Below are 23,870 nucleotides of genomic sequence, written 5' to 3'. Positions count from 1 at the left end.
GCCCACAGTATTTAAGATTCCAGAGTTCATTTAATACAGCAAGAATTCCATAACTATACAAGACATTGTGGTCTCTCCAGCACATTGGCTCTCAAGGACAAAAAGCTTGGACAGCCAGGTCTAATCAAAGAGAATTGGTGACTTACATTGGAGATGCAGTGTTACGAAACTGGAATAGCCTTTGCACAGCTCCTAATACCGAGAGAGCAGGGCTACATGAAACTGGAAATGTTTGCCTTTAGGATTCCCAGTGGTCTTGCGTTCACTGCAGTTTTGAAGAATTTCCTTCAGTCTTTATTTTTGGAACACTGTTTTCACCAAGCTGCTCTTTTCCTCATTCTTCTGTTCTATGCTTCTTCAGAGACAAAATCTGCACTAAGTGCCAGGAAGGTGGTCTAGTCTTTATATTTTAGCATGAGAGAAACCAACCATCATGACAGAGTGTAAGATATGCAAGCATGATATACCTGTCTCTGAAGACCAGTAGAACTTTGGGAATGGCCATTTTATCCAAATTACTACAGTAATTAACAAATATGAACTCCTAGAATAATGCACAAAAGATACATTACATAGTTTGGTCCATAGCACATTATTCATCTTGGAAGCAATATCTTAGAAGGTGTTTGATCTTGATCCAATGTTCATAAAAATGAGGCACTTGCATAATAACTAATAAAAAAGAGGAGTGTTTTAGTTTGGGAAGTTCTGAAATATCTTTCTGTTTGTTTGTTGTGTTACTCTTGCAAATACTTTTGGCTGCATGTTACAAGAGCCAGAGTAAAAAGTAAGGCAGACATGCTCACTATATAAATATCATAATGGTTTCTCTAGCAATACATGTTGTACCTTGGAAATAGCTGCGAGCTTCCTTCCTCTGCTCACTGATGTTTTGTTTGGGTAGCATACCTCATATAAATGGCTATTAAGAGTTCTATTAATCCTGTAAGGGAGGGTCAAATGGAAAGTTCTGAACACATGGGAAATACTTGGTACCCCCATTTGCTGACTCCCTGAATTCTTTCCAGACATTTTGGCACATCTCTAAAGGCTACCTTCATTTTCTGTTCCTTGCCTGAAACCTCAGAGTGAGGGTATGGAAACTGCAGTTAATTTTCAGTTTTGAAGTCTGGGATGTTCTTTATAAATTTGAGTAAGTGCTGTCTAGGAACACACATAGTAGCTAAGAAATTTGCTAATATTTGCACCATTGCATGAGTTTAAATGATACTGAAAAGCTTAGCATTTCTTAACGTATTGCTATTGCATAGTAAAATAACAGTTCTGTTTGCTAAGGAAATACTTTTCTTCACCAACTAAAGATCAGTATTATTTATGGAGTGTGACTAAGTGTCTTGCTGTTGCTTTTGCCAGTGAGATGCTCTCCAGCTGTAGTTCTCCATCATACTTTATTCCAGATAAAATCAAATGATGGGAACTTTAATAAGACTCAGTATTTTGAGGTGGCCCGATACATTTTCTATGAAGTGTTGCTTTGCGTGCTAAGCAGGCAGGCAGGAAGCTGCTGGACAAATGTGTGCCCCTTCAGTCTAAATTTCATAAATTTAATAAGGGTTAGAGTTGGAGCTTTTCCATCCAATATTGCTTCAGAGGCTAATGATCTCTTTCATAAGAGATGATTTTTTGTTCTCACTGCTTTATCTGATATAAGTAAGCCTGGCTTCCCTCATAAATAATAATATATTTACATAGATCTTTTTGGTCATAAAGCCGGGTTGAGTGCTTATTCCAGTTACTACCATTATAACTTGGATAACCCAGATCTTTGAAACACGATTAGATCCTCTGTCTGAGTAGTGGAGTTTTACAAATGTTGCTGTAAGAGGATGTGATGACTCAGGGTTGGCAATGGAATATGTCCTTCACTTCGAGGACACTGGATATAATCGTGCCAAGGTTTGTAATGGCTGAATATCTTTGCTATCTGGCAGCAGTTCTGAATGAGCTGATACCCTCAAATCACTTCTCAATCCACAGAACAAATGCCAGCATTACATTTGACGTCTCGGTAGGCATTCTCAACATATTGGGTGAGGGTTGAATCTTTGTAAACTCTCTCTCTAACTGATCAGAATTTGGGTACATAGGTTTGGCAGTGTAGGAAGGGTGTATGTGATGCCACTACCAGGGAGTACCTCTTGTGTGGATAAATAGAGGACTTCAGTCTCCAAAGTTATTTTCTACACTGAAAATTAAGTTGTCAGGACAACACTGAAAATAAAGTTTAGAGATATGACAGGATATCACACTTGCCAAAGCAGTGCTGATTCACACACACAGCAAAGCTTAGTTTTATTTCGTTCTGTCTTATGCTACTGACCAAGATTTTGTTACAAATTCAATCATGGCCTACTGCCTTCAGAGTCAATGCTTGGAAGTGGCGTGCAGCTGGGTAAAAAATTAAAGTCTAAACTTTGTACAGCTATTTCCATAATGCTTGTGTTCTGAAAGCCATCGTAATCCCACCAAAGAATAAGAAAAGGTTGATTTACTGATCTGCTTTGGTAGTGTAGGTGGTATTGTGTTGGACTTTGGGAAATAACTGCATAGAATGAGGAGTTTGGTAGAGAGAAGAATAGTTTTAATATAAGTCAATTTTCATTATCACCAAATATTAGGCTAACGATTACCTAAACCCTGGATTTACAGGGGATTTCTCAGTTCCTTTTTAAGCAGCCTATCAAATTCAAACTAATGTTATGTAACAAAAATAAACTGTTCTCTTGTGAGCACCAGTTACACCTCTACCTCGATATAACGCTGTCCTCAGGAGCCAAAAAATCTTACTGCGTTATAGGTGAAACCGCGTTATATTGAACTTGCTTTGATCCACCAGAGTGCACAGCCCCGCCCCCCTGGAGCACTGCGTTACCGCGTTATAGCCGAATTCGTATTATATCGGGTCGCGTTATATCGAGGTTGCGGTGTACTTTGATCCTTCTCCTCCTTCAAAGGGTAAATGAAAATAGTCTGAATCTTAGAAATGTCAATATAGCTAAACTTTGTTAGATACTGTAGCATTCCAGCCGATGTTAAAATTAGGGCAGCTTTTCTCCTGGCTTTCTAAGGGAAATGGACAATAGCAGATAATGATGTCTCCTTCCTCAGCTTTCAGCCTCTCATTCACTGGATGATTGTAAGAGAAAAGAAACCAGGCAAATAGGCTTATTGATTGATATAAAATCTCATTTTGGTTGTCTTGTTATTTAGGGACTTCTAGGTGACCGAGGGCCTCCGGGGGCCCCAGGCCCGAAAGGAATCGAGGTAGGATGGAAACAGAGTCCAGTCAACAAGTTACATTTTTAAAAAAATCGGACTCAATTTTTTTCTATAAGAAAACGTTGCTTCAGGATGGGCAGTGTTGCCAGGCCGGATTTCACGTTTCCGTTTTGGGAGATTTTTAATTATTTTACAGTATTGTGTGTTCATTATAAGATTTATTTCAGCAGCTCTGTGGAGTGTCTAAGGACTGTGGGCCCAGAATGTTGCATGTAGAATCCAGAATTAAACAATGGTGGGTTTATTAAAATAATAATATTGAATAAGAATATTGGGTGAAATCCTAGCCCCATTGAATTCAATGGCAAAACTCCCATTGACATCAGTGGGGCCAGGATTGCATCCTATAAATATATTAATCAAGGATTCTTAATTCATTAGCATAAAATATGTATGCATTAAATCCAACTCCATATGCTATTCTGTGCTGTTGAGATAGCTGGTAAATATAGGTTTTAAAAGATGCATTAAATCAGTTAATGAGTCTGATGGTAGAGCTCTAGAGCTCTATGTAGCTGACTTAATGAGTTATCATGAGTGCTTTTAAATGATAAAAGACTAACGGTGACAAAAAACTATCAGTTTAATCAGAAGCCATGTAAAATGCAGACCACATTTCCTCCATTCAGACTGCTGTGTTCTCCTCCAGGTAGAGCACCTCTGCCTCCAAGAGCTGGAGAAACACTTTCATGTTAAGTGGGGTCATCGAACCATCAAATAATCACAGCATGACATCATGACTTGGCATTATGATACAGAATCTTGATTTAACATCATAATGTAATGCGGCAGCCTCAAAAGCCTATCATTACAATACAGGGTCATGTGTGATTATTTTGAGGCTCTTGGTAACACTATAATATCTCCTCTTTCTTCTCCTGTACTCCTGGCAGCTGGGATGAAAAAAAGAAGTTGTCAGTCTGTTTTTGACCTCACACTCATTCCCATCTGCTTGAAGAGGCAAGAGAGATCCTGGCAGAACTGTTCTGCTTGCTTAGGAATCAAACTATAGCTATGTGGCGACCATGCAGAGCAAGACAAAGTCCTGTCAGAGTACTAGACTCCATGAGAGACAAATGCATATCTACGCCAAATTAGACCCTCAGATACATCTGTGAAACCCCATTGTCTTCTCAGTACAGCTGGTCAAAAATGGTGAAAAAATTTTACCAGCTCTGTTTGTGGGCTTTTCTTAAACAGAATGTGTTTGATGATTTTGTAAAACATGGATTTTTGACAGATAGTGGCTGAGATGAGGTCAGTTTTAGACCCTTTCCTATATAGTGCAAACCTAGATCCTAGCAGTAAAGATCTCTACCTATGTCCATTCACTATGCAAGTTTAAGATTTTAATATAAGTGAACATAGTCCTTTGCAGGTTTTAAAACTAAATGCAGTATCAAAAAAGTTATTCCAAGTCCTGATTTTTTTTTTCAGGGAGAAGAAGGACCAATTGGACCTATTGGAGGAGTTGGACCAAGAGTAAGTATGAGTAACATTATTACTACAAACACAAATTACTATAGTCAACAAAAAGTACTGTTTAAAGGATGAGTCTGCTCTGAAAAATGACTGTAAAAATGGATCTTCTTCCTCTGTGTATTCTGAGTCAGATCGGTTCACTTTAGTGCCAAAAAAGTTTTTATTGGTTTTATTACTCCTATTAGCTCTGCAGAATCAACACAGCTGATAAAGAGAGCTGGATTATGTTCCTTATAGGATGTGCATCATTATCAGAATTGTTTACTAAGTTCTAGGCACTTGCATCTGTCCAACCCTAGTGAAGACTATGGGGTTTCACAGGTGTATCTGAAGGTCTAATTTGGCTTGCAGAACCTGTAATACTGGCAATGATGCACAAGAAGGAAAGAACACAACTCAGCTCTCAGATCTCAGGATGCATTTGCAGGGCTGGCTATTAGAGAAATCATCTTTTAACTGTAAACTAATCACATTTGATATGGAGTCACTGACAGCAATAAAAATGGAACTGCACAATGCCAGTTTTACAATCACACTTTGATTCTCGTATTTATTTATTTTTCAGCTGTTAAAATCCATTAGGCTCTAAACTCATTTACACAAGAAATAATTAAACTTGAAAATGTAAGTGCTGGATAATAATTTACAATAGAGTGCAGGGGAGCATAGCAGAACTTTGTCAAAAGCAAATTAAACAAATCAAGTCAAAGAAGAGGCGTCAATGGAAAGGAAGGATAGTCTTGTAGTTAAGCCACTGGACTGAGTTTCAAGTGATCTGGTTTCATTTTCTGGTTTCGCCATAGACTTCCTGTGTAATCTTAATCTCTCTGTGCCTCAGTTCCTTATCTGTAAAATGGGTATAATAGTACTTCCCTTCTTGCCTTCCGTCCTTTGCCTTTCTTGCCTATTTATTAGAGCTGGTCAGAAAATAGAATACCAGTCAACCTTGGTCATTCTGATATTTCAACATTTATTTTCATCCTGAATTGGGTTGAAAATTCAAAATCTCAAAAAAATTTCATAGAACAAAAATCTCTGGAAAAATTTTGATTAGTAAATGTTGAAATGTTTTGTTGAGGGGTGGTTTGACATTGAATTGTGTTTGCCTGATCTGCTGCAGTGCTTTATGGGAATTGCAGTTTGCATTCTTCATACTCCCATTCTCTCTTATGGGGTGAGCTCTGGGAACTGACTACAGCTTCCATGATGTACTGTGGCATTTCAGACAAAGGAGAGACTGCAATGCATCATAGCAGATGTATTCTAGCCATAGGAGTATGAGGCACTGCAGAAGCTCTGCTGGGTTGCCAACCCTCCAAGATTGACCTTGAGTCTCCAAGATGATGAAACCTCCAGGAATACATCCAACCAAAACTGGCAACCCTAAACCTCTGTCAGTCACAGAGTAATGTCGAACTGACCCAAAAGGAAATATTTTGATTTGATTCAAGAAACTGAAATTTTTTGATTCAGGTCAACCTGACCCAGAATGAAGTATTTTGTTTTAATTTTCCTGATAGAAAATTGAAAAATATCAGCATCTCTAATGATTAGAGCTGCAGATTTGTCATAACAGTTTTTATCAGAAACCACAGAGCAGTCATGGTAAATTTAGTAAAAGACATGAGTTTAGAGGGAAAAGTGATTATTTGTACAAAATTTATAGTGACTGAGCCATGATTTTTTATTTAAAAAAAAAAAGTCGTAACAAATGAAATTGAACTATACCTCTATAAAATCATAGGCCAGAGTCATCCTCCTCCTCCTCTTGCCACCGAGAGGGCACAGACTACCTGCAGCGGCATCCTCCACCACTGCACCGCAACCCTAATCCCAGCCTGGTGAAGAGGGGAGGCCCCAGCAGGGTGGGGGCCGGGCTGGAGATAGTGTGTCCCACACTCACCCACAGTGTCAGCTGCTGTCTGGAGGGGCTGGGCCTGGCTTCCCACTCTAGGCATTTCAGCCTGGTACGTGGGGTCACAGCAAGACTCTGGTATGGCCAACAGGCCAGAGTGCTCGTGCCAGTGCCAGTCCCCTCATTCAAATTTGAAAATTCACATTATCCGTGACATTTTCCTCACCAGGACAAACGTGCAGCCCTACTAATGATTCACTAATTTCTCTATGATGACAAACAATTTTGAGTGAAGAATGCATGGACAATATATGCTTCATGAACACTGGAGATTTCAACCCCGTGGCTAACCTCAGATATTTTGGAGCAGTTTGCTAGCCCACATTCCTTGCTGAGACAAAAGAGCAAGAGAATTGGGGATTTTCGGGTTGGTAGGCGGTCAGGATTCTCTCTGTGTGTTTCAACTGCCAGCTTTTTCCCTTGCTTCAGGGACCCAGCTACTGTGGCCTGGATACTTCTGTTTCCCCTACCTGACGCTGTCTCAGGATCCCTTGCCAGCTTACTGCTTCCTATTCCTACCCCTGGATCCCTTCTCCTTCCCCACACTTCCCCCACTCCTGCCTACCCTTGCCTCTGCACCCCTTCTCATAACATGGGTTGGGGGAGATTGGATGGTTACATGGGAGTGAGGATGGGCCTCGATCAAATGTACACCAAATATAGTTGAACAAGCCTGGATGCTAGTTCAGATCCAAATCAACAAGCTATTTACATGTCTTGCTTTTCACAGTGTTTGCATGAACAGAGTTTTCAAAACATAATGTCATTAGAGAATTTATCATACTAATGAAATAAAGGGATTACAGTTATGATCCTCCTTCCATTGATGTCATTGGCCAAACTCCCATTGATTTTAGTGGAACAGGTTTCCCGCCCTTCTTCAATATCTAATCTATTTTTTCTATCTAATATGCCCCTATTATCTACAGGTGAAAGACGTTAGTGTCATGGCCAGTCTTAGACACGTGCTAAGATCTTCTCTACACATCTACAAGATAAACTTGGGACCAAATCCTCACAATGACAAGTGCCCCAAACAAATTCAAGTACCAGCTACTGAATGAATGAGATGAACCTGAACCCAGACTGCAGATCCCAAATTTAGATCTGGATTAGAATTCCCATATATCTTAATCAGGTAGAACCAAAACACAGGATCTCTCCTTCCTGAACTCCAGCATTCAACATCCAGATCCAAATCTAAAGCTCCAGGTGTTTCCCTTTGGCTTATTATCGAGAGAGGTTTTGAACTGCCAACTCTCAGTCAAATCCATCTGCCGGGCTCACCTCTTACCAAAACCTTCCCTCTCATACTAGCTCAGTGACAAATGCCTGGATTGTTCTTTTATGTGTTCTTATACTCTATGTAGAGTAGCATATTCTGATTTTCATTTTAGCTTATTTTGCTTGTGAAAATACAATAGATGCCACATACAAGAGATGCCTCTGCATATTCAATTTAATCACAATTAACAAACAGTCATAACGTTTAGCCAGACATTGACTGACCTACAGTGACACAGTGATATTAATCAGCTGGTCATGGTTTTTGTACCTTTATTCTTGCCATTTAGTCACTGATTTGAAACCTTCAGAACATTAGAATGAACTTAAACAGTATATTGCTGGATATTCCCTGATTGCCATTGTGAGAGACAGATAAAGAGCAAAAGCCACAAATAATCTGTGAAATTATATATTAGCCTGTCAATCTGTTCCTCCTAGGAAGGTGTAGAATGTGCCAGCAAAGCTCTGTGAGCATTTACAATCATTCTGTCATAGCAGCATATCCCAAAGTGTGGTGCATGCCCTTCTGCGGGGTATGGTCATGTGAAGGATTAGCCAGGGTTAGGAGGGCAACATGTAGAATGTAGAAATTAAAACGGGTAGGCCATTTTGGGGGTGAACGGGGTACACTTGATTTCTCTTTCCTGAAGGGGGGCTTGGCACATTCCATTAATTCATTAAGAAAAAAATCATTTTCCTTAAGTTTTTTTTTACTTCATTAAAGTGTCTTTTCCAAGAATGATGTAGGATGAGGAGAGGCTACCCTTACTTTATCTTACCTCTTATGTTTTCTTGTCAGTTACTTTCCCCCTCAATGTGTAAATTACACTCATCTTGCACATGCATTGAATGTCAAATCTGTCTTCAGTTTTACATTGCTTTCCCACTTATATCCACTTTCACACATTTTATGATCAATTTTCATCTGATGTGTGACTTAAACTGCCATTTATATCATTGGGAAATTATACCAAGAGACTTACACACAGTGTTACCTGTTTAATCTGAACTGCACCCAAAATATCTTGGCAATTAACAATGATTGGAAAGGAAATATGGGGAGGGGGGGAGAATAATTACACGGGAATCTGCTAAATTCTGTTACTTTGTGAATTGTGTGTATGTGGTGTGGATTCTTCAATACCAATTCAGCCAAAGAGATGATTCAGAGCAAGCTCCAACCATTTTTCCCCTGAAGAAATTGTAGGTGAGATACTGTATATGAAAACTTGCTTGCTAATATGAAGAGGCGACAATATAATGCAAGTTGGCACAACAAAGTCCAGAAAGTAAAGCATCAGGTAGACTATTACCCTCAGAATTTAATAACTGCAGTTTCCAAGAGCAAATGAAATATTTAATCACTCACTCAAAAGTACGTTTTCCTCCAATTTCAGTTTTACATATTCAGATTTACTGAGCAACTCTAAACAATAGGCATGGATTTCAGGGTTATTCTTTGCAGTTAGAATATAGACTGTAAATTGTTCTTGGCTAGCATGGCAAATTTGTAGTAAAATAACTCCTGTAGCTGAGCCATATAAATCCTAATTTTAAGTGCCCCTTAATTAGTTTATCACATGACACCAATAATCCTATAAAGCCAGATTCTGCAACCCTTACTTAGGTTGAGTAACACTTATACAACTAGTCCCATTTACTTTAATGAGGAGTAAGTGCTGCACAATAGAAGGGTTGCAGAAACTGCTTCACAATCTTTGTAGAAATAAATGATAAATATTTAGTGATATATCATTACATTTTAGAAGGTTAGATTTTTCTTGTGAGAATTCCAAGTAAAACTATTATATATTGTGAGCTACTGAGTGTAAATAATGAAGGTCTGTTTCCAACAGAATTGTTTCACAGCCCCTGTGCATGCAGTAGCCTGTAGAAGCCCATCACTTATGGCCCTCACATCATTGATCCATGTATAGAAATGTGACTTTTCTGCAAACTGTGCTTTCTCCAGTTCTGGGGATACTCTTCACAAAGCCCTAGGCTTTATTACCATACCTCTCTCTATTCCTCTCCCACGTAACTGGATCCAATGTGGAAGGTTGAACCAACGCTGAGCAGAGTAGTGACAGCATAGCCCTTAACCCAGAGTTTGTAAAGTCAGAATGAGATGTAGTTTCAATACTTCTGACTTGGAATCATGCCCTCAAGTAACTCATTTGATGCTCTCGTATGGTCTCTTCTGCACCTGCACTTGTGTCCTCATGTTAAGATGGCATTGTGCCTGCTGATCAGAAACTGGAACGCCAACTTCAGCACATGGAAGGTGCCAGCCAAAGATTGTTTCAAATGGGTTGACTTCAGTAACTGCCTCCTCTCTGGCAGCATTGCCACCCTGAGGTTGTATTTAACCCATTTATAACAACTAAAGAATATTACCAAAGCACATGTCTGTCCGGACTTGTTGAAACTTGTGTAACAAAATGGAATGCTTTTAGGGTTATTGGGGCTGCCAGAAAAAAATGGGATTAAAGTTTGTATCATGGGAACCTAGTAAGAATATATAGTCTCAAAACATACAGAGAATTCTCAGACAGTCGGGGAACATGCCCAGACATTGGCACTGAGGGATAAATAAAGTCACAGAGAATCAAGGTAACAGAACCCAAGACCCAGATTGTGCCCTTGCTCTGAGAAATAAGGAGGTAGCTTAGTGCCCATTGCTTTGATTGCACTTTGCCCTGATTTTGATGGGTAAACTGTAAGTGAAGGTCCCAGTGCAGACTGTTGATCCTATAGTCACAATCATTCAGTCTGGTGCAGCTGTTATGCTCAAAAGACTGAAAAGTACTGCTAAGCAGAACTTCAAGAATCTGTACAATACTTGTAGTTTCCCTTTTAAGGCTTTTCACCTACAGAGGTATTGTCAATCAGCCTTTAAGAGGAGTCCATTATGTATAGCATCAAAGTTCTCCTAGTATATATTTGTTTCGAGTGTTTGGATTGCAAGCATCTCAGACATAGTTTGCACCCATTAGGTGCTGGGCAAAGCTATAGTGTTTGTGCTCCCCTGAGCACAAGGACAGCATGAGACTAGCCACCTCAAAGGAGACAGCCAGGAGGGAGACTTCAGTATCCATCTCCTGCACACACACATTGGTCAACAGAGAACCCACGCTATACACTCTTTTGCAGCAGCCATGCTTTCACTGTGCACCAAAGAACTCCACAATGTATTTTACTTGCAGCTGCTAACTGCAAATGGCATGGGTAATTGTGTTTGGTATTTTGCAGTCCCAAGTGTGATAATGATATAATCCTCAGCATATGCCATGTTATGTCCATAACTTGCAGTGATATACTGTACTTTTGCAGTATCACAGTGTATTTCTAAAAAACCAAGATGGTCCTTTTAAAATACAATTGTTCTGAAAACCTTTACGTTTGGATAAACAGTCTTAATTGAAATTTGGGGATGTTCAACGGAAGTGTGGTAAATAAAACTGCCATCGCTTAGGGAGACTAACTTGTCACTACTGTTATCTGACTGTACTGGGCTAAGCTTTCTAGGCTGCAAGTTATTCTGAGGAGGAAATAAGACATATTTGAAAAAAAAATAAATGGCACAATAAAAATAAGACTGCCCTTGGCACAATTAAAGTTTTACAAATAGCCAAGTGAAAATTCAGAAGAAGAATCCCTTTTTTGTCTTTCTGTGCCATTTTGTTTTGTGTGAGTGGCAGCAGCTAGAGGGGGTCACAGTAAAAGATTTCTAAAAGCCTCCTCATCTGTGGTCTCTCAGTCTGATTAATGGTACCATACTTCTCCTCAGCTAACAATATGCTACAATTAAGTAGTTATCATAGCAGCAAGATTTGTTAACAAGCATAATCATCGAACCAAAGGTAAAACAACTCAGGAGTTGAAATTTACAATACTCTTTCTGAGCAAAGGAGAGAAGAAATTTGAGCTGATTCTGTCTAATAGAGAAAAGAGAGTTGGAACACCTGTCATTAAATTCTCTGGCAGTGTTACTCCCCCTGCTTCAGTGGTGTTATGACAGCAGCGAATTAGCTCCTTTCTGTTCTTTGCCACCTCAATGGTCTCTTATAACTGAAATTGAAGTGGATGTTACATCCTTGGGTTTTGATGAATGTTCTCTAATAAATCATTGGCTGTCGTAAAAATTGATACAGGTTTTGTTGATTGTACTGTGTTTTCTTTTATATTCAATAGCATATTTTCAGACAAGTGGCTGTAAAATGCACAGTACAATAAAGTTAGTAGACAGTGTATTATATTTAAACATTCAATAAGTTTAATTAACTAGCTTTTTGAGAGAGACCCTGTGATAAATAGGGAAATTAGGAAATGGAGATATATTTTTTGTAAAAGTCAAATATTTGAAATCTTTAATTTTATTTATTATTTTAGGGAAGGCCAGGTCGGAAAGGGTATGCAGGTGAACCTGGATCAGAAGGCTTGAAGGTAATACTGCTGGGTTTTGTATATGAAAATAGAATATAGTTAGAGTCAGTGGTGCTGGAACTGAGGGTGCTGCCACACACCCTCACTTGAAGGATTTAGTAATAACAAACACCAAATACGTGGTTTCCATCAATAGCACCCCCCACTATAAAAACTGTTCCAACACCTCTGGTTAGAGTGTTTGTGCGCGAGAGATACATTGTAACAGGGTTGCTGGCCCACTAAAGGAAATTGGGCTCAGCTCTCCTCTTCCAGTACAGCTGCTCCCTGTTTGAGCCAATTAAGAGGGCGAGGCACCATCTGGGAAACATAAGAGACCTGTGCGTGAGTTAAGAGGGTCAGAGCATACTGGTTCAGTCAGAAAGAGTAGTTCCTAGGAGAGGGCTGAAAGCAGGAGAGTAGCAAGGGGTTTGCTGGCAGGTTTCCCTAAGCCAGAAAGCCAGGAATGGAGAGGGTTGAAAGTGGGAAGGAGCAGCAAAGGGAGATGCTTACTAAGCTGGCAAGCTGGATCCAGAGGGCAGCAGAGGGCCTTACCTGCTGGTGCTGGCATCTCCTTACCGGGGAGCTGGGTCCCAGAGGAACCAGATGAGACTTTCAGTGGAGAGACTGTGGGAGTTACCACTGGGAAGAGGGGGATTGTGCCCCAGAAGGAAGGGCTCGGGTGGCAGTCCTGGTGGTGGGACAGAGAACAACTGATAAAGAGTTCGGGTCTAGTGGAAGACACCAGGATGGTGAAAAAGGAGCTGGGTTTTTAAAGATTACATGAACAGGGATGATGTGAACTGTGTTGTGTGACTTTTGATTTGGGACGTTTGCACTGTGTTTTGGTTAATAAACTGTGATGGACTTGAGGACATGCTTGTATTGAACTTACTGTGAACTCAAGAGGAAAACTGAGGTGAGGGACCCCTTGCAGAGTGGCCTTGTGGCCACGAGGGGGCACTTGAGAGGAGGCCACTTGTTGACATACATCTAGCCAGTGAATCTGCTTACTTGCAGGTTCCTCAGTTGGGAGAGTGAAGAATATTGCCAACAGGATTGGGGGGCATGGATAGCACCTGCTGTCCCTCCATATGGCTCTGTGGGGGAGGATAAGTGGAAATTTGAGGAGGCTAAGAGGAGGGTTAGTATGAATGTTGGGGACATGGGGGTGTGGAGGCAGGAAGAAAGGAGAGGATTGGGATACATGTGGGGAAGGCTGGCGTGAGTTCAATCCCTTTGCATTTAAAGGACTTCCATGGCACTGATTCTGCAGCTCCTTGCACACTGATGCTCTAGCTGCAGGGAAGCACAATGCCTCACAGCTGAGCCAACATAACACCAAGTGCTCCTCAAATCAATATTTGATGGGATAGCAGGGCTGATACTGCCACTTCTGTGGTGTTAGCAAGATAATTAATACAGTGACATTCTTTTGTAAAAATCTGCTCTAAAATACATCATTGTAAATCCACCATGACTCTATGGAGCTTCTATGCATTTGCAAGACTTGCAGCGTAATAATTGAGAGTAGAATTGCTCCTATAATATTCCTATCACTTTCTAATGTAGCATTTTGGAAGAGTAACCTGAGTTTTTTAGAATTTCATTCCAACTGCTGTGTAAAGTAGGGTGTCTGGCAAAACCGTCATAAATGTGGAACAGTGCAAATTCGGAAAAGCAATTGAAGAGTTAAATATCTGATTAATACTATTATAGTTTATGCAGATAATTGCCCCATATGGTGTATTGTCAAATTGGTATAAGTTAACAGACTATTTACAAGTAAAATTTGCTTTTAGAAGTGGTTATGAACTAATGAAGGCAATTATATAGTGTATTTATATTTAATTTCCATTTGACAAAAGGAAGATATGAATCTAAGAGGGAGGGGTTGAAAAGAGAACCAAACAATACCTGATCATAAAGGCAAAACTATTGTTTTTGTTAAGTGTGTATAATTTTACTGCTTAGGTTTTATATAGAAAATGAAACACAAAGGGAACTTGGGGAAAATGGAGACGTTTAAAGCACCCTCCTGCAAGAAGTGAAATTTATAATAAACTATATAATCTGTTTTCTGCATTAACAGGGAGAACCAGGAGATCAAGGAAACCTTGGAAAAACTGGTGAAGCAGTAAGCTTAGATGCTCTTTCTAGTTTAATTTTTTTTTTACAAGTTATTTTGAGAGCTGTATGTTGTAATAATTCTGTTGACTTAAATTGTTTTAAAACCATGTTTCCTAGTTATACGAAAGCTCTGCTTTCTCCTCTTGAGTGCACCCCTCAGGTATCAGGCCTGGCTTCCTGCAGTCCAGCCATTCTGACTGGATCTCTGGGCTACAGCCCCTAAGTTTTCAAGCCATGTTAACACAAGAGGCCCTGTGTTTGGCATTTGGAAACCCTTTTCCTCCAGGAGCCTGTGGCAGCAACTGATTATAGTGACTCAAAAACAGCATCTTCAAATCAAAGCATCATTTACTCACCCAAAGGTACATAGCACACAGCAGTGGATAAAAACAAAAAGGCCTCTACACCTATTTCCCCTTACCTAAACTTTTAAATCTTTTCTTTTGAGATTTTGGAGAGTTCCATTCAGCCAGTTACCTCCATCTCTAAGCTGGGGAAGACAGCTTGCTTGCTGCAGTTTCTGTGTCTCTCTGTGTGCCTGTCACAGTCTCCTTCCTGGGCAGCTGACAGTCCAGTTAGTCCTCTTCTTCCCTAGGCTCAGGTCTGGGAAGAATACATTTGCCATCTTAGTTGGAGCCGGGCTGGAGGGATTCTCCAATTAATAGCTTTCCTATTGTTTCCTCAAGGGCCTATAGTATTCTCTGGACGATACCTTAACTTTGCCATTGTTTTGCTTCCCATTTCATTCCCCTGCCCCAACAGCTTCCTTTGGTTTAACTCCTTGCACTCAGGCAGGATAATGTCACACACGTAAACTGAGGTGCACATGATATTTTTTTAAAATACAGCATTCCCTCATTTTCCACACCATGGAATTATGCCTAAAGGGTGCTTCAGAATCATTTCTGTGAATAAGGAAGTCCCTGATTAGATTGCCTTTTGATTGAATGTAGCTTTTAATCTGGCATTTTACCAGTTTGAGCCCATTTTAATGGGTAAACTGAAAACTACAGGTTAAGGGCCTGATCCAAAATTCATTCAAGTCAATGAAGAAACAGTGAACATAGTGATAATAAATTATATTCCTTCATATGGAGTCTTCCTTTAGTTTTTTCCAGCTAGTTATTTGTAAAGTGTACTGGAAATGGTTCACTACTGTCTGAGATATTTGATTTATATTTCTCTCAACCATTTTCTGTAAAGTGCTCTGAAAAACTTCTGTAGGTTGCATGGGTGAAAATGGCCTTCTGGGAACTCCAGATGGACTCAAATGTTTGAGCAGTCAGGAAATTTTCAGAACAGCTTATCAGTCATACCCAAGTCTGTGGAGGGCTCTTGGGACTGAATGGTCCCAGAAGGAGGGTATGGCTCAAGGGACTGGCCCCAAAGTCAAGATTTTTAAAAATGCTCAGGCAGGCCTAGCTTAAGTCACTTGGCCCACTTTGAAAATAAACCTGCACATTGTATATCATATCTATTGATAAATTGTGTAGTCAATTGCTTGACCATACTTTGGTTTGTTATGAAATATACTCAAGATAACCAGTGTCAGTCAGGTTTATTAATATAGTACAGGACAAAGGTTCTGTACGATGCCAGTTTCCAAGAAGCCATCTTGTGCAGTGATGTTAGATTCACCTTATGCAGAAGGTGTGCTCCCCAAAATTACAATTTCAGCTGGTATTATTTATACAGTGATTTTACAAGTTTACATATCTCTTTACACATCATTAAAATCCAACCCATCAGTTTGTCCCAATTCCCTAACTTATTGTTCTGTTCCTTTCTTATCTTTCTTATGGATACTAGCATTCCAGGTACTGGTCCATGAAGGTACCTCCCTAGCTTGTACTAAGACATAGACCAAATTAATCTTGATGTTTACAAGTTTCCTATCTGCTTATGCAAATACTTGTTTCAGCAAATGCAGGAGTTATGGGATACTTAGCTTAAGTGAATAGGATTATGATATAGGCCAGTTTAGGCTATATCACTGTTACAGTATTTGTGCTTCATGTTCTTGGTGCTTAATGTGTGTATATATAAAATGTGGATAATATGTATTATTAATATCAGATATGATAGTCAACATATCTAAAAAAGATAAAATATACCAGTAACAGCTTGACCCCAGAACTTCTTCAGCAGTTTATAAATATCAAAACCATTGCTTTTAATCAGGCTGACTAAGTTAAAAAGTGGTTTGAAAGGGCTGTGTGTATTTTGTAATGATGCTGAATTATCAGTGCAAAGATGGGAGAGAATTGGATGCTGATATAATAGGTGGGGATGCATATTTATGATTGGAATGAGTGAAGACTCTTCTCACAGGGAGATTCAGAGATGAATGTTTACTGAAACTTAATAGCTGTGTGACAGAGTGGAGTAAGTTCTGCTACCCACATTACCAGCATTGCTATGCCAATATACACCTAGTTGATTTTTTTTTCCCATCAGACTGCGGAACATAGAGCCTTTGTTACACACACATACTCCAGTTTTTAAGTTCTATCTTTTAGACTCTAAGATCTTCAGGACAGGGACTGTCATATACTATATGTTTCTGTAGTGCCAAGAACAATGGGGCCCCATCTGATCTATGCCTCTATGCACTTCCACAGTATTAGTAATAATAATATTTAGTGAAGACACACCAGTGAATTCCTTCATTTTGCTTGCCTCCTTCATGAACTTTGAATTCAAGAACCAATATCCCTATAATCATGTGAATTTTAAAAGAGAAGAACCTTGAAAATCCTGGCCACTAAATATGTGGTATATTGGAACAGATGAAATAATGTTATTGTTGATTTGTATTACAGTTGTGCCCAAAAGCCCCAATCAGGATAAGGTCCCCATTGCAAATGCATGTAAAAAGAAACAGTCCCTATCCAAAGACCTTGAAATCAATTGGGGTTAGGCACCTAAAAAACTTTGAGGATCTATCGGGACATTAGAGTATGTCTACACTGCAATGAAAGACCTGGAGCAGGCTACAGAACCTCACCCACTTACTCTTGTAATAAACCCATAACCTCTGGCTGAGTTACTGAAGTCCTCAATTCATGATTTAAAGACTTCAAGTTACAAAGAATCCACCCTTTACTCTAATTTAAACTTGTAAGTGACCCATGCCCCATGCTACAGAGGAAAGTGAAAAACCCGCACGGTCTCTGCCAATTGTTTGGGTTCGAGCTGGAGCTCGAGCTCTGGGACCCCACAAGGGGAAAGGGTGCCAGAGCAGGGGCTCCAGCCCGAGCCCAAATGTCTACACTGCAGTTTTATAGCCCTACAGCCCAACCCCTGCAAGCCCAAGTCAGCTGACATGGGCAAGCCCTGGGTGTTATGTTGTAGTATACACATACCCTTACAGTCTAATCAGACAATACAATGGGTGGAAGAAAGGGATATACAAGCAAAGTGATCAGAGGAATGGCAGCCACAAACCTTGTTAGTTGCTGTATTTGGCATATGATGATTTTATTATTTTTTCTTAGTTTATTTATTGCTCTTGCCTATTACTTTTTTTGCCTATCCTCTTTTTTTTTTTTAATAAACTTCATTCACTCCCCTTTTCATCTAAGATTACATAGCATATAGCATATACTTATAAACCTGCAATTGAAGTGAACAAAGTTGTTGTTATTCTACATGGGAAAACATAATAAAAATCTCCAAATAAAAGCATGCAAATTCTCTGCATATGTTACTAAAAGAGAGATTTTTTTAAATAACTTTATTTACTGTTAATTAACACACTACATGAGGAGTCCACCTTATTAAAAGTACTAATTTAATGGTTGTCACCATTTTTATTCTCCTGTCTCCTGGTTCCAGACAGCTTTTTTTTAATTTAATTTAATTTTATTTTATTTTTGTTTATTAAGCTGATGGAACTATAGCTTTTGGCCAAGGCATCAAAAGGATTACTCTACAGTGAACAGCTTTCTCAGGGTAAGCCCCGCTGAACACAAGCTTGAGCCTGCAGGAGTACACAAGGGTTGAACATGAGCAAGACGAAGCCACCTGGAGGGATTCTAAGCATGGTGCTTTGTTATTCATGATCCAGTAAGATGAAGTATTCTGAGGCCTCAGTCACTACGTGGTTAATGTAGTCCTTCCTTCCTTCCGTTCCTCTCTGCATGGTTGTGGATAGCTATCTGAGGCATCTATGGATGCTTACACTACAATCACATAAGATCCTTTTGCTAAAACACTCGTAACTATATACTGCAATTTTACTTGAGGGGAAAATATTATTTGTCTAATAAATGCTGTTGTAATGGGTCCATATCAATCCTTGGCCAAAAAAGTAACCAAAATGAAGCTTAAAATCAGAGTGATGTACTGTACAGAATCGTTTCTCAACTACTTTCATCAGGATCAAAATTCCATAGGTAAGGCACTTAGTATACTGTCAAATATAACCAGATTTAAAAAGTAATTGCAGAGATGAAGAAAAGACATACTGTAATATTAATAAGGCATTGCTTTGGATTTGGTGTAAAGTTTACATCAGAACACAGAATTGTCAAACATTGGATGAGACCAACTGATCCATATAATCTAAAATGTGATGCCTCAGAAGATGATGAAACACTGCATCCCCACAATGTAGCTAGCCCATTGTACAATATGATATAAAAATAAAAAATTCTTCCTGACACCCGTATGATTGAGCCCAAAGAGAACAAAAACAAAGGTACTTGGCTTGGATGGCTTTGAGTTCTGTATAGTCCAAATAAGAATAAAGGAAACTGAAATGCTGCTGTGATGAAGCCTTGAACAAAGCTACACCTCTACCTCGATATAACGCTGTCCTCGGGAGCCAAAAAATCTTACCGTGTTATAGGTGAAACCGCGTTATATCAAACTTGCTTTGATCCACAGGAGTGCGCAGCCCCACCCCCCCGGAGCACTGCTTTACCGCGTTATATCCGAATTCGTGTTATATCGGGTCGTGTTATATCGGGGTAGAGGTGTATTATCAGCATATTGTCTAGTAGTGTAAAACCTGTCAGCTGTTCAAAGCAGGTATGATTTTAACGTAAAAGCTGCTTCTGTTTCACCGTGGTTTCTATGGTGAAGACCCATTTTTGGCTGGTGCGGTTTGGTTGAGCAGAATCAGAAACTGACGTGATCTGATAGATCTCCTTGCTGATGAGATAATCATCTGCTATGGAATCAATAGATCCATTTAGACAGTGGTTGGTTAATTTAATAAGGGACTGCAGCCAGAGCAAATTTACAATACCAGTGAGAGATGATCTTTTGGAAACCATCCCAAAAGAAACACTGGCTACAACTACTGAGAAAATTGCCTCTGGATGAGGGGGGAAAAAATCTCACTGTGCTGCCATGTGGGTTTCATATGCTTAAATTATTGGCGGTTGACAAATCTTTGAAACCATGTTGCTTCAAGCACATCAAAACAAATACTGCATCTGTGTTGTATAGAGCGCATCCCAGTGCATGGATGACTTCAGACATTTTAAGAAGGTGATTGTTTTATGGGTTTTATGCCCTAAAACTGAAATTCTCTGAGATTAAAACAGTTGCCTGCTAGGGCTGTGTTACTATTTGGTAATGCTAGTGTTCATCCAGGCAGTAACAGACTATGAATAGCTGGGGAGGGGGAATTAATGAGCGTTTCTCCCTGCCAACTTCACTGCAAAAATTCAGCAAAAACAGAGAAGCTGTCAACGGCACAAGGTACAGTTAGTGTCAAAATGACAAACCAGAGTAAGCAGAGGCATAGAACACAAACCCTGAAAAAATAATCCTAGCACTTCACAAATGACCTATTAAAATACATTTAAACAAGTATGCCCAATTGTGGACAGCATTCAGTACCACAGAAGGGAAACTAAGTAGATATAACAAGTACAAAAACTGGCAACAAGAATAATAAAACCCAAGGTCCAGCAAAGAATATAGGTGACCTTCTGGCTGCAGATGTTAGCTGCACAGCAGGCAGTCCTGTAAGAGAAAAGGTCACCCTGCCTTGGAAAAACAAGGCAAGTTGTGTTGTGTGTCTAGGAGATGTGGAGTTACTTTTGGGAAGAACTCATGTAAGTAATTTCCCCACCTCCTGCAGAGGCAAAATGTAGCAAGATTGGCCCCATGGAATGGATGTTTAATTTATGGGGAATGGAAAAATGTGATTCTCTTTGCTTGAAGAAAAGATTAAAGGGGCTTTGAGTGAATTTTCAAGAGGCTAAGTAGACAGTTCTTTGAACTATTGTGAAAAGTCTGGACTCTGGGGATGCACAAACAAAAATTGGAAACAGCAGGAAAAAGAAAAGCAAACTGAGTAAAACATTTTTCAAAGAAATGATAGTGAAGGTGTGGGGTCAATCAGGGCATTAGAAGACACAACTAGCTCAGCCATTCTCAAAAACCTACTTCATAAAGGTTTGAAAAAGAGACTATTAAGGATTTCTAGAGTAATAATAACAATATTTTGCATTTATATAATGCTTTTCATCTATACTGTAGACCTCAAAGATTAAAACCCCTCTCAGATCCCACATAACTGACAGTATCCATCAACCACTTAGCCGTCCCTCTCACGAAAAGCACTGGAAAACAGATAAACATTGTGGCATGATCTGAAGGTCAACTAATTCAGGCTCCGGTGTACCAGTTTAAGAAGCAAATTGCAAAGTTGAAGGATTCCTCACTATTAAAGCCCTTAATCGGCTGATTTCAGATGCCATGGTATCCCACATGGAGAGAGAGGTAGTCTTTGAAGTACCCAGCACCCCAAACCATTTATGGTTTGATAGATCAGAACTAGCATCTTAAATTGACCCTCCCAAATAAAGGGGAAGTGAAAGTGATGAAGCACAAGTGTTACATGCTCCATGCAAGAACAACCAGTCAACAGAGAGGCCACCACCGTATTCACCAGCTGAAATTTCTAATTGCTATAAGGGGCAGCACCACATAGTCCTTTGCAGCAATCCGATCTCAAGATGACAATAGTGTGAATCTGCTGTGTTAAGTGATCATTTCAAAAGAAAAGGCCATGTGCAGATTATTAAAAACACCATTTGGCCCATACTTCTATCCTGACCTTCAGAAACAGCTCACTGATCCAATAAGACCCCACGTTATGAACCTGAAGAAAGAAAAGTGGACAAGCAACGTACACTGAGGGAGCTGGTATCGCCACAGATATTTCCTCTGGCTATTTCCCCCAGCCTACCAGCATAATCTATCGAAATCCAGAGGGCTGTTCACTCTCATCACAATCCCAGCATGTCACTGGATAAACTGGTCAACCACACCAACCAGATCCAGTAAAGCAGAGACAGAAGCCTTTATTCTCTGCTATGTCTGAGAACAGCCTTGGGTGCAACCTAGTTATGGTTCCCTGTTCAGTGCTGCCCAAGTGGAATCGTCCTCTAAATTATGCTGCTGGTATAAGGACTCTTACACTAGGGGACTATCAGGTATAGTGGAGCTGAGCTCCATCATGCTCCCACCTCCCCCTTCCACTGAGGGGGAGTGGCTGGTGTAGGAGACGGCTACGCTATCTCCAGCAGCCCTGCACCAGTGAAGATTCCCCACACATGGGGAATTTTCTGTGAGAAATCACAGGCTGTTTTAAGGTCATTTTGCACTGTGTAAAGCTCGTGTCCTTGGCAGCCAAAGAGACCAGCCCTGAGTGTGCTCCAGATACCGGAGTCACCTTAGTCCACGCTACCTCATTATCATCCCCACCTAAAAGCATCACATACATGTTGGAGGAGTGACAAAATGGAACTCTGTAGTACTTCAGACAAGAGAGCTATGGGGAACATAGCTTCATAGATCCCAAGGCCAGAAGGGAGCATTGTGATCATCTAGTCTGACCTCCTGTATAGCACAGGTCATGGAATTTCCTGAAAATAATCCTTAGAGCATCTATTTTAGAAAAAAATCCATTCTTGATTTAAATTAGCTCTCCATCTGGTCTGCCCCGGCAGAGAAGAAAACTGAACCATACAAGAGTGAGTCCAACAATTCCTGCGCAAGCGTGTGCTGTCATCTCAACAGCATCTTGTTCCAAATCCAGGCAATCTTATCTGCAAAATAGAATAACAACTCCCAGCAAATGCTCAGCTGTGCTACTTGTGGGAGGCAGCATGACATCTACCATTCAGAAGAGATCTGTGAAGTCCTGTTCACCAGATGCTATGCTGGAAATAAAGAACCTCTTTATTGTATTCTGGACAGCAATGGCATCAGACTTCAAACACTCTTTATGTCACAGTCATTTACACCCAGCATAATGTTTTTACCACCAGTTCTCTAGCTACCTTCCTTTACATTCATCTGTAGCAATCTATGTGTATATCAAGGTCACCTGTGAAGATGGAATATGAGAAGAGACATTTGGGAGCTACCTGACCGATGATCAAGGAAATGCCATTGTAATGGCTGGGGCATAGGCTGCTGGGCCAGTAGTGTCCCCTGGGCAGGGGTCGAAGACAGGAGTCGAGACTAGTAACCAAGCCAAGTCAGGATGCGTATCAAGGTCAAGCTGGGCCAGGATCGATGGCAGGAATCAGGAGCAAGACAAGGCAAAAGACAGGGTTGGTAGCAGCAGCAAGCTGGAAGACAGCTCCCTGGGGCAATTTCTTGGTTTAAATAGTTGGTGTGGACCAAACAGGTGTTCACAGGGTTCTGTGTCACTCTGGTTTTTTGGTGCAATACTTCCTGAGGTGTGTAACCCTCCAGTAATTGTTGGATGCTCCTTCACCTGGTTCCCCAGTGGTGATGTGGAAGCATCAGTCATCCAAGGACCCCACAACCCCGCATTCTAGACCCGTGGATCCTTACAGCCGTTCATAGAGTATATGTATTCATTTTCACTCAATAATGGTGCAGGTGTGAGCATGCTGTTTACTGCTGGTCCCATGAGTGGCACTCTGCCTCTCAAAGTTTAATGCACCTCTTGTACACCGTAATGATCCAAGAAAACATTTTATTTTTTAACATGAGTAGTGTCGTCACATGGCATCTGGGAAGAAGGTGGAAGAAGACTGACTTCCAACACTTTGCTTATGAGAACATCCTGCCAGCACTCTGTCATCTTAGATGAGAAGCATGGGGTGGAATTTTGGTACATCATACTGGTGTAACTCTGGAATAATTACTCTGGATTTACTACGGTGTTTCTGAAAGCAGAATTTGGCCCATGATATTTGTATCTTTGAGTTGTGGATAAAGCGGTGATGCCAACATGTTTTCTCTTTCTAATGTTCAGTTCATTCTGGAGTCTGGCAACTGCACCTTTGAAGGTTCCAGTGAGACTGTAGCTATCTGCTGCAAAATCAATATA

The 23,870-nt window shown here is 40.2% G+C and overlaps 1 protein-coding gene across 1 annotated transcript in view; it reads left to right on the top strand.

Annotated features, from left to right (window-relative positions):
* COL24A1 (collagen type XXIV alpha 1 chain) overlaps positions 1-23,870 on the top strand; it is a 226,266-nt gene that overhangs the window by 105,325 nt on the left and 97,071 nt on the right. The window contains exons 20-23 of the mRNA XM_065409330.1: positions 3,232-3,285; positions 4,738-4,782; positions 12,377-12,430; positions 14,502-14,546. Coding sequence (XP_065265402.1) covers positions 3,232-3,285; positions 4,738-4,782; positions 12,377-12,430; positions 14,502-14,546 — 198 coding nt within the window. The remainder of the gene's footprint in view (positions 1-3,231; positions 3,286-4,737; positions 4,783-12,376; positions 12,431-14,501; positions 14,547-23,870) is intronic.

The sequence above is a fragment of the Emys orbicularis genome, chromosome 8 (genome assembly GCF_028017835.1).
Source record: "Emys orbicularis isolate rEmyOrb1 chromosome 8, rEmyOrb1.hap1, whole genome shotgun sequence".
Classification (NCBI taxonomy): domain Eukaryota; kingdom Metazoa; phylum Chordata; order Testudines; family Emydidae; genus Emys; species Emys orbicularis.
The sequence above is the reverse complement of the archived record's forward strand: the minus strand, read 5'-3'. Positions and strand labels throughout refer to the sequence as shown.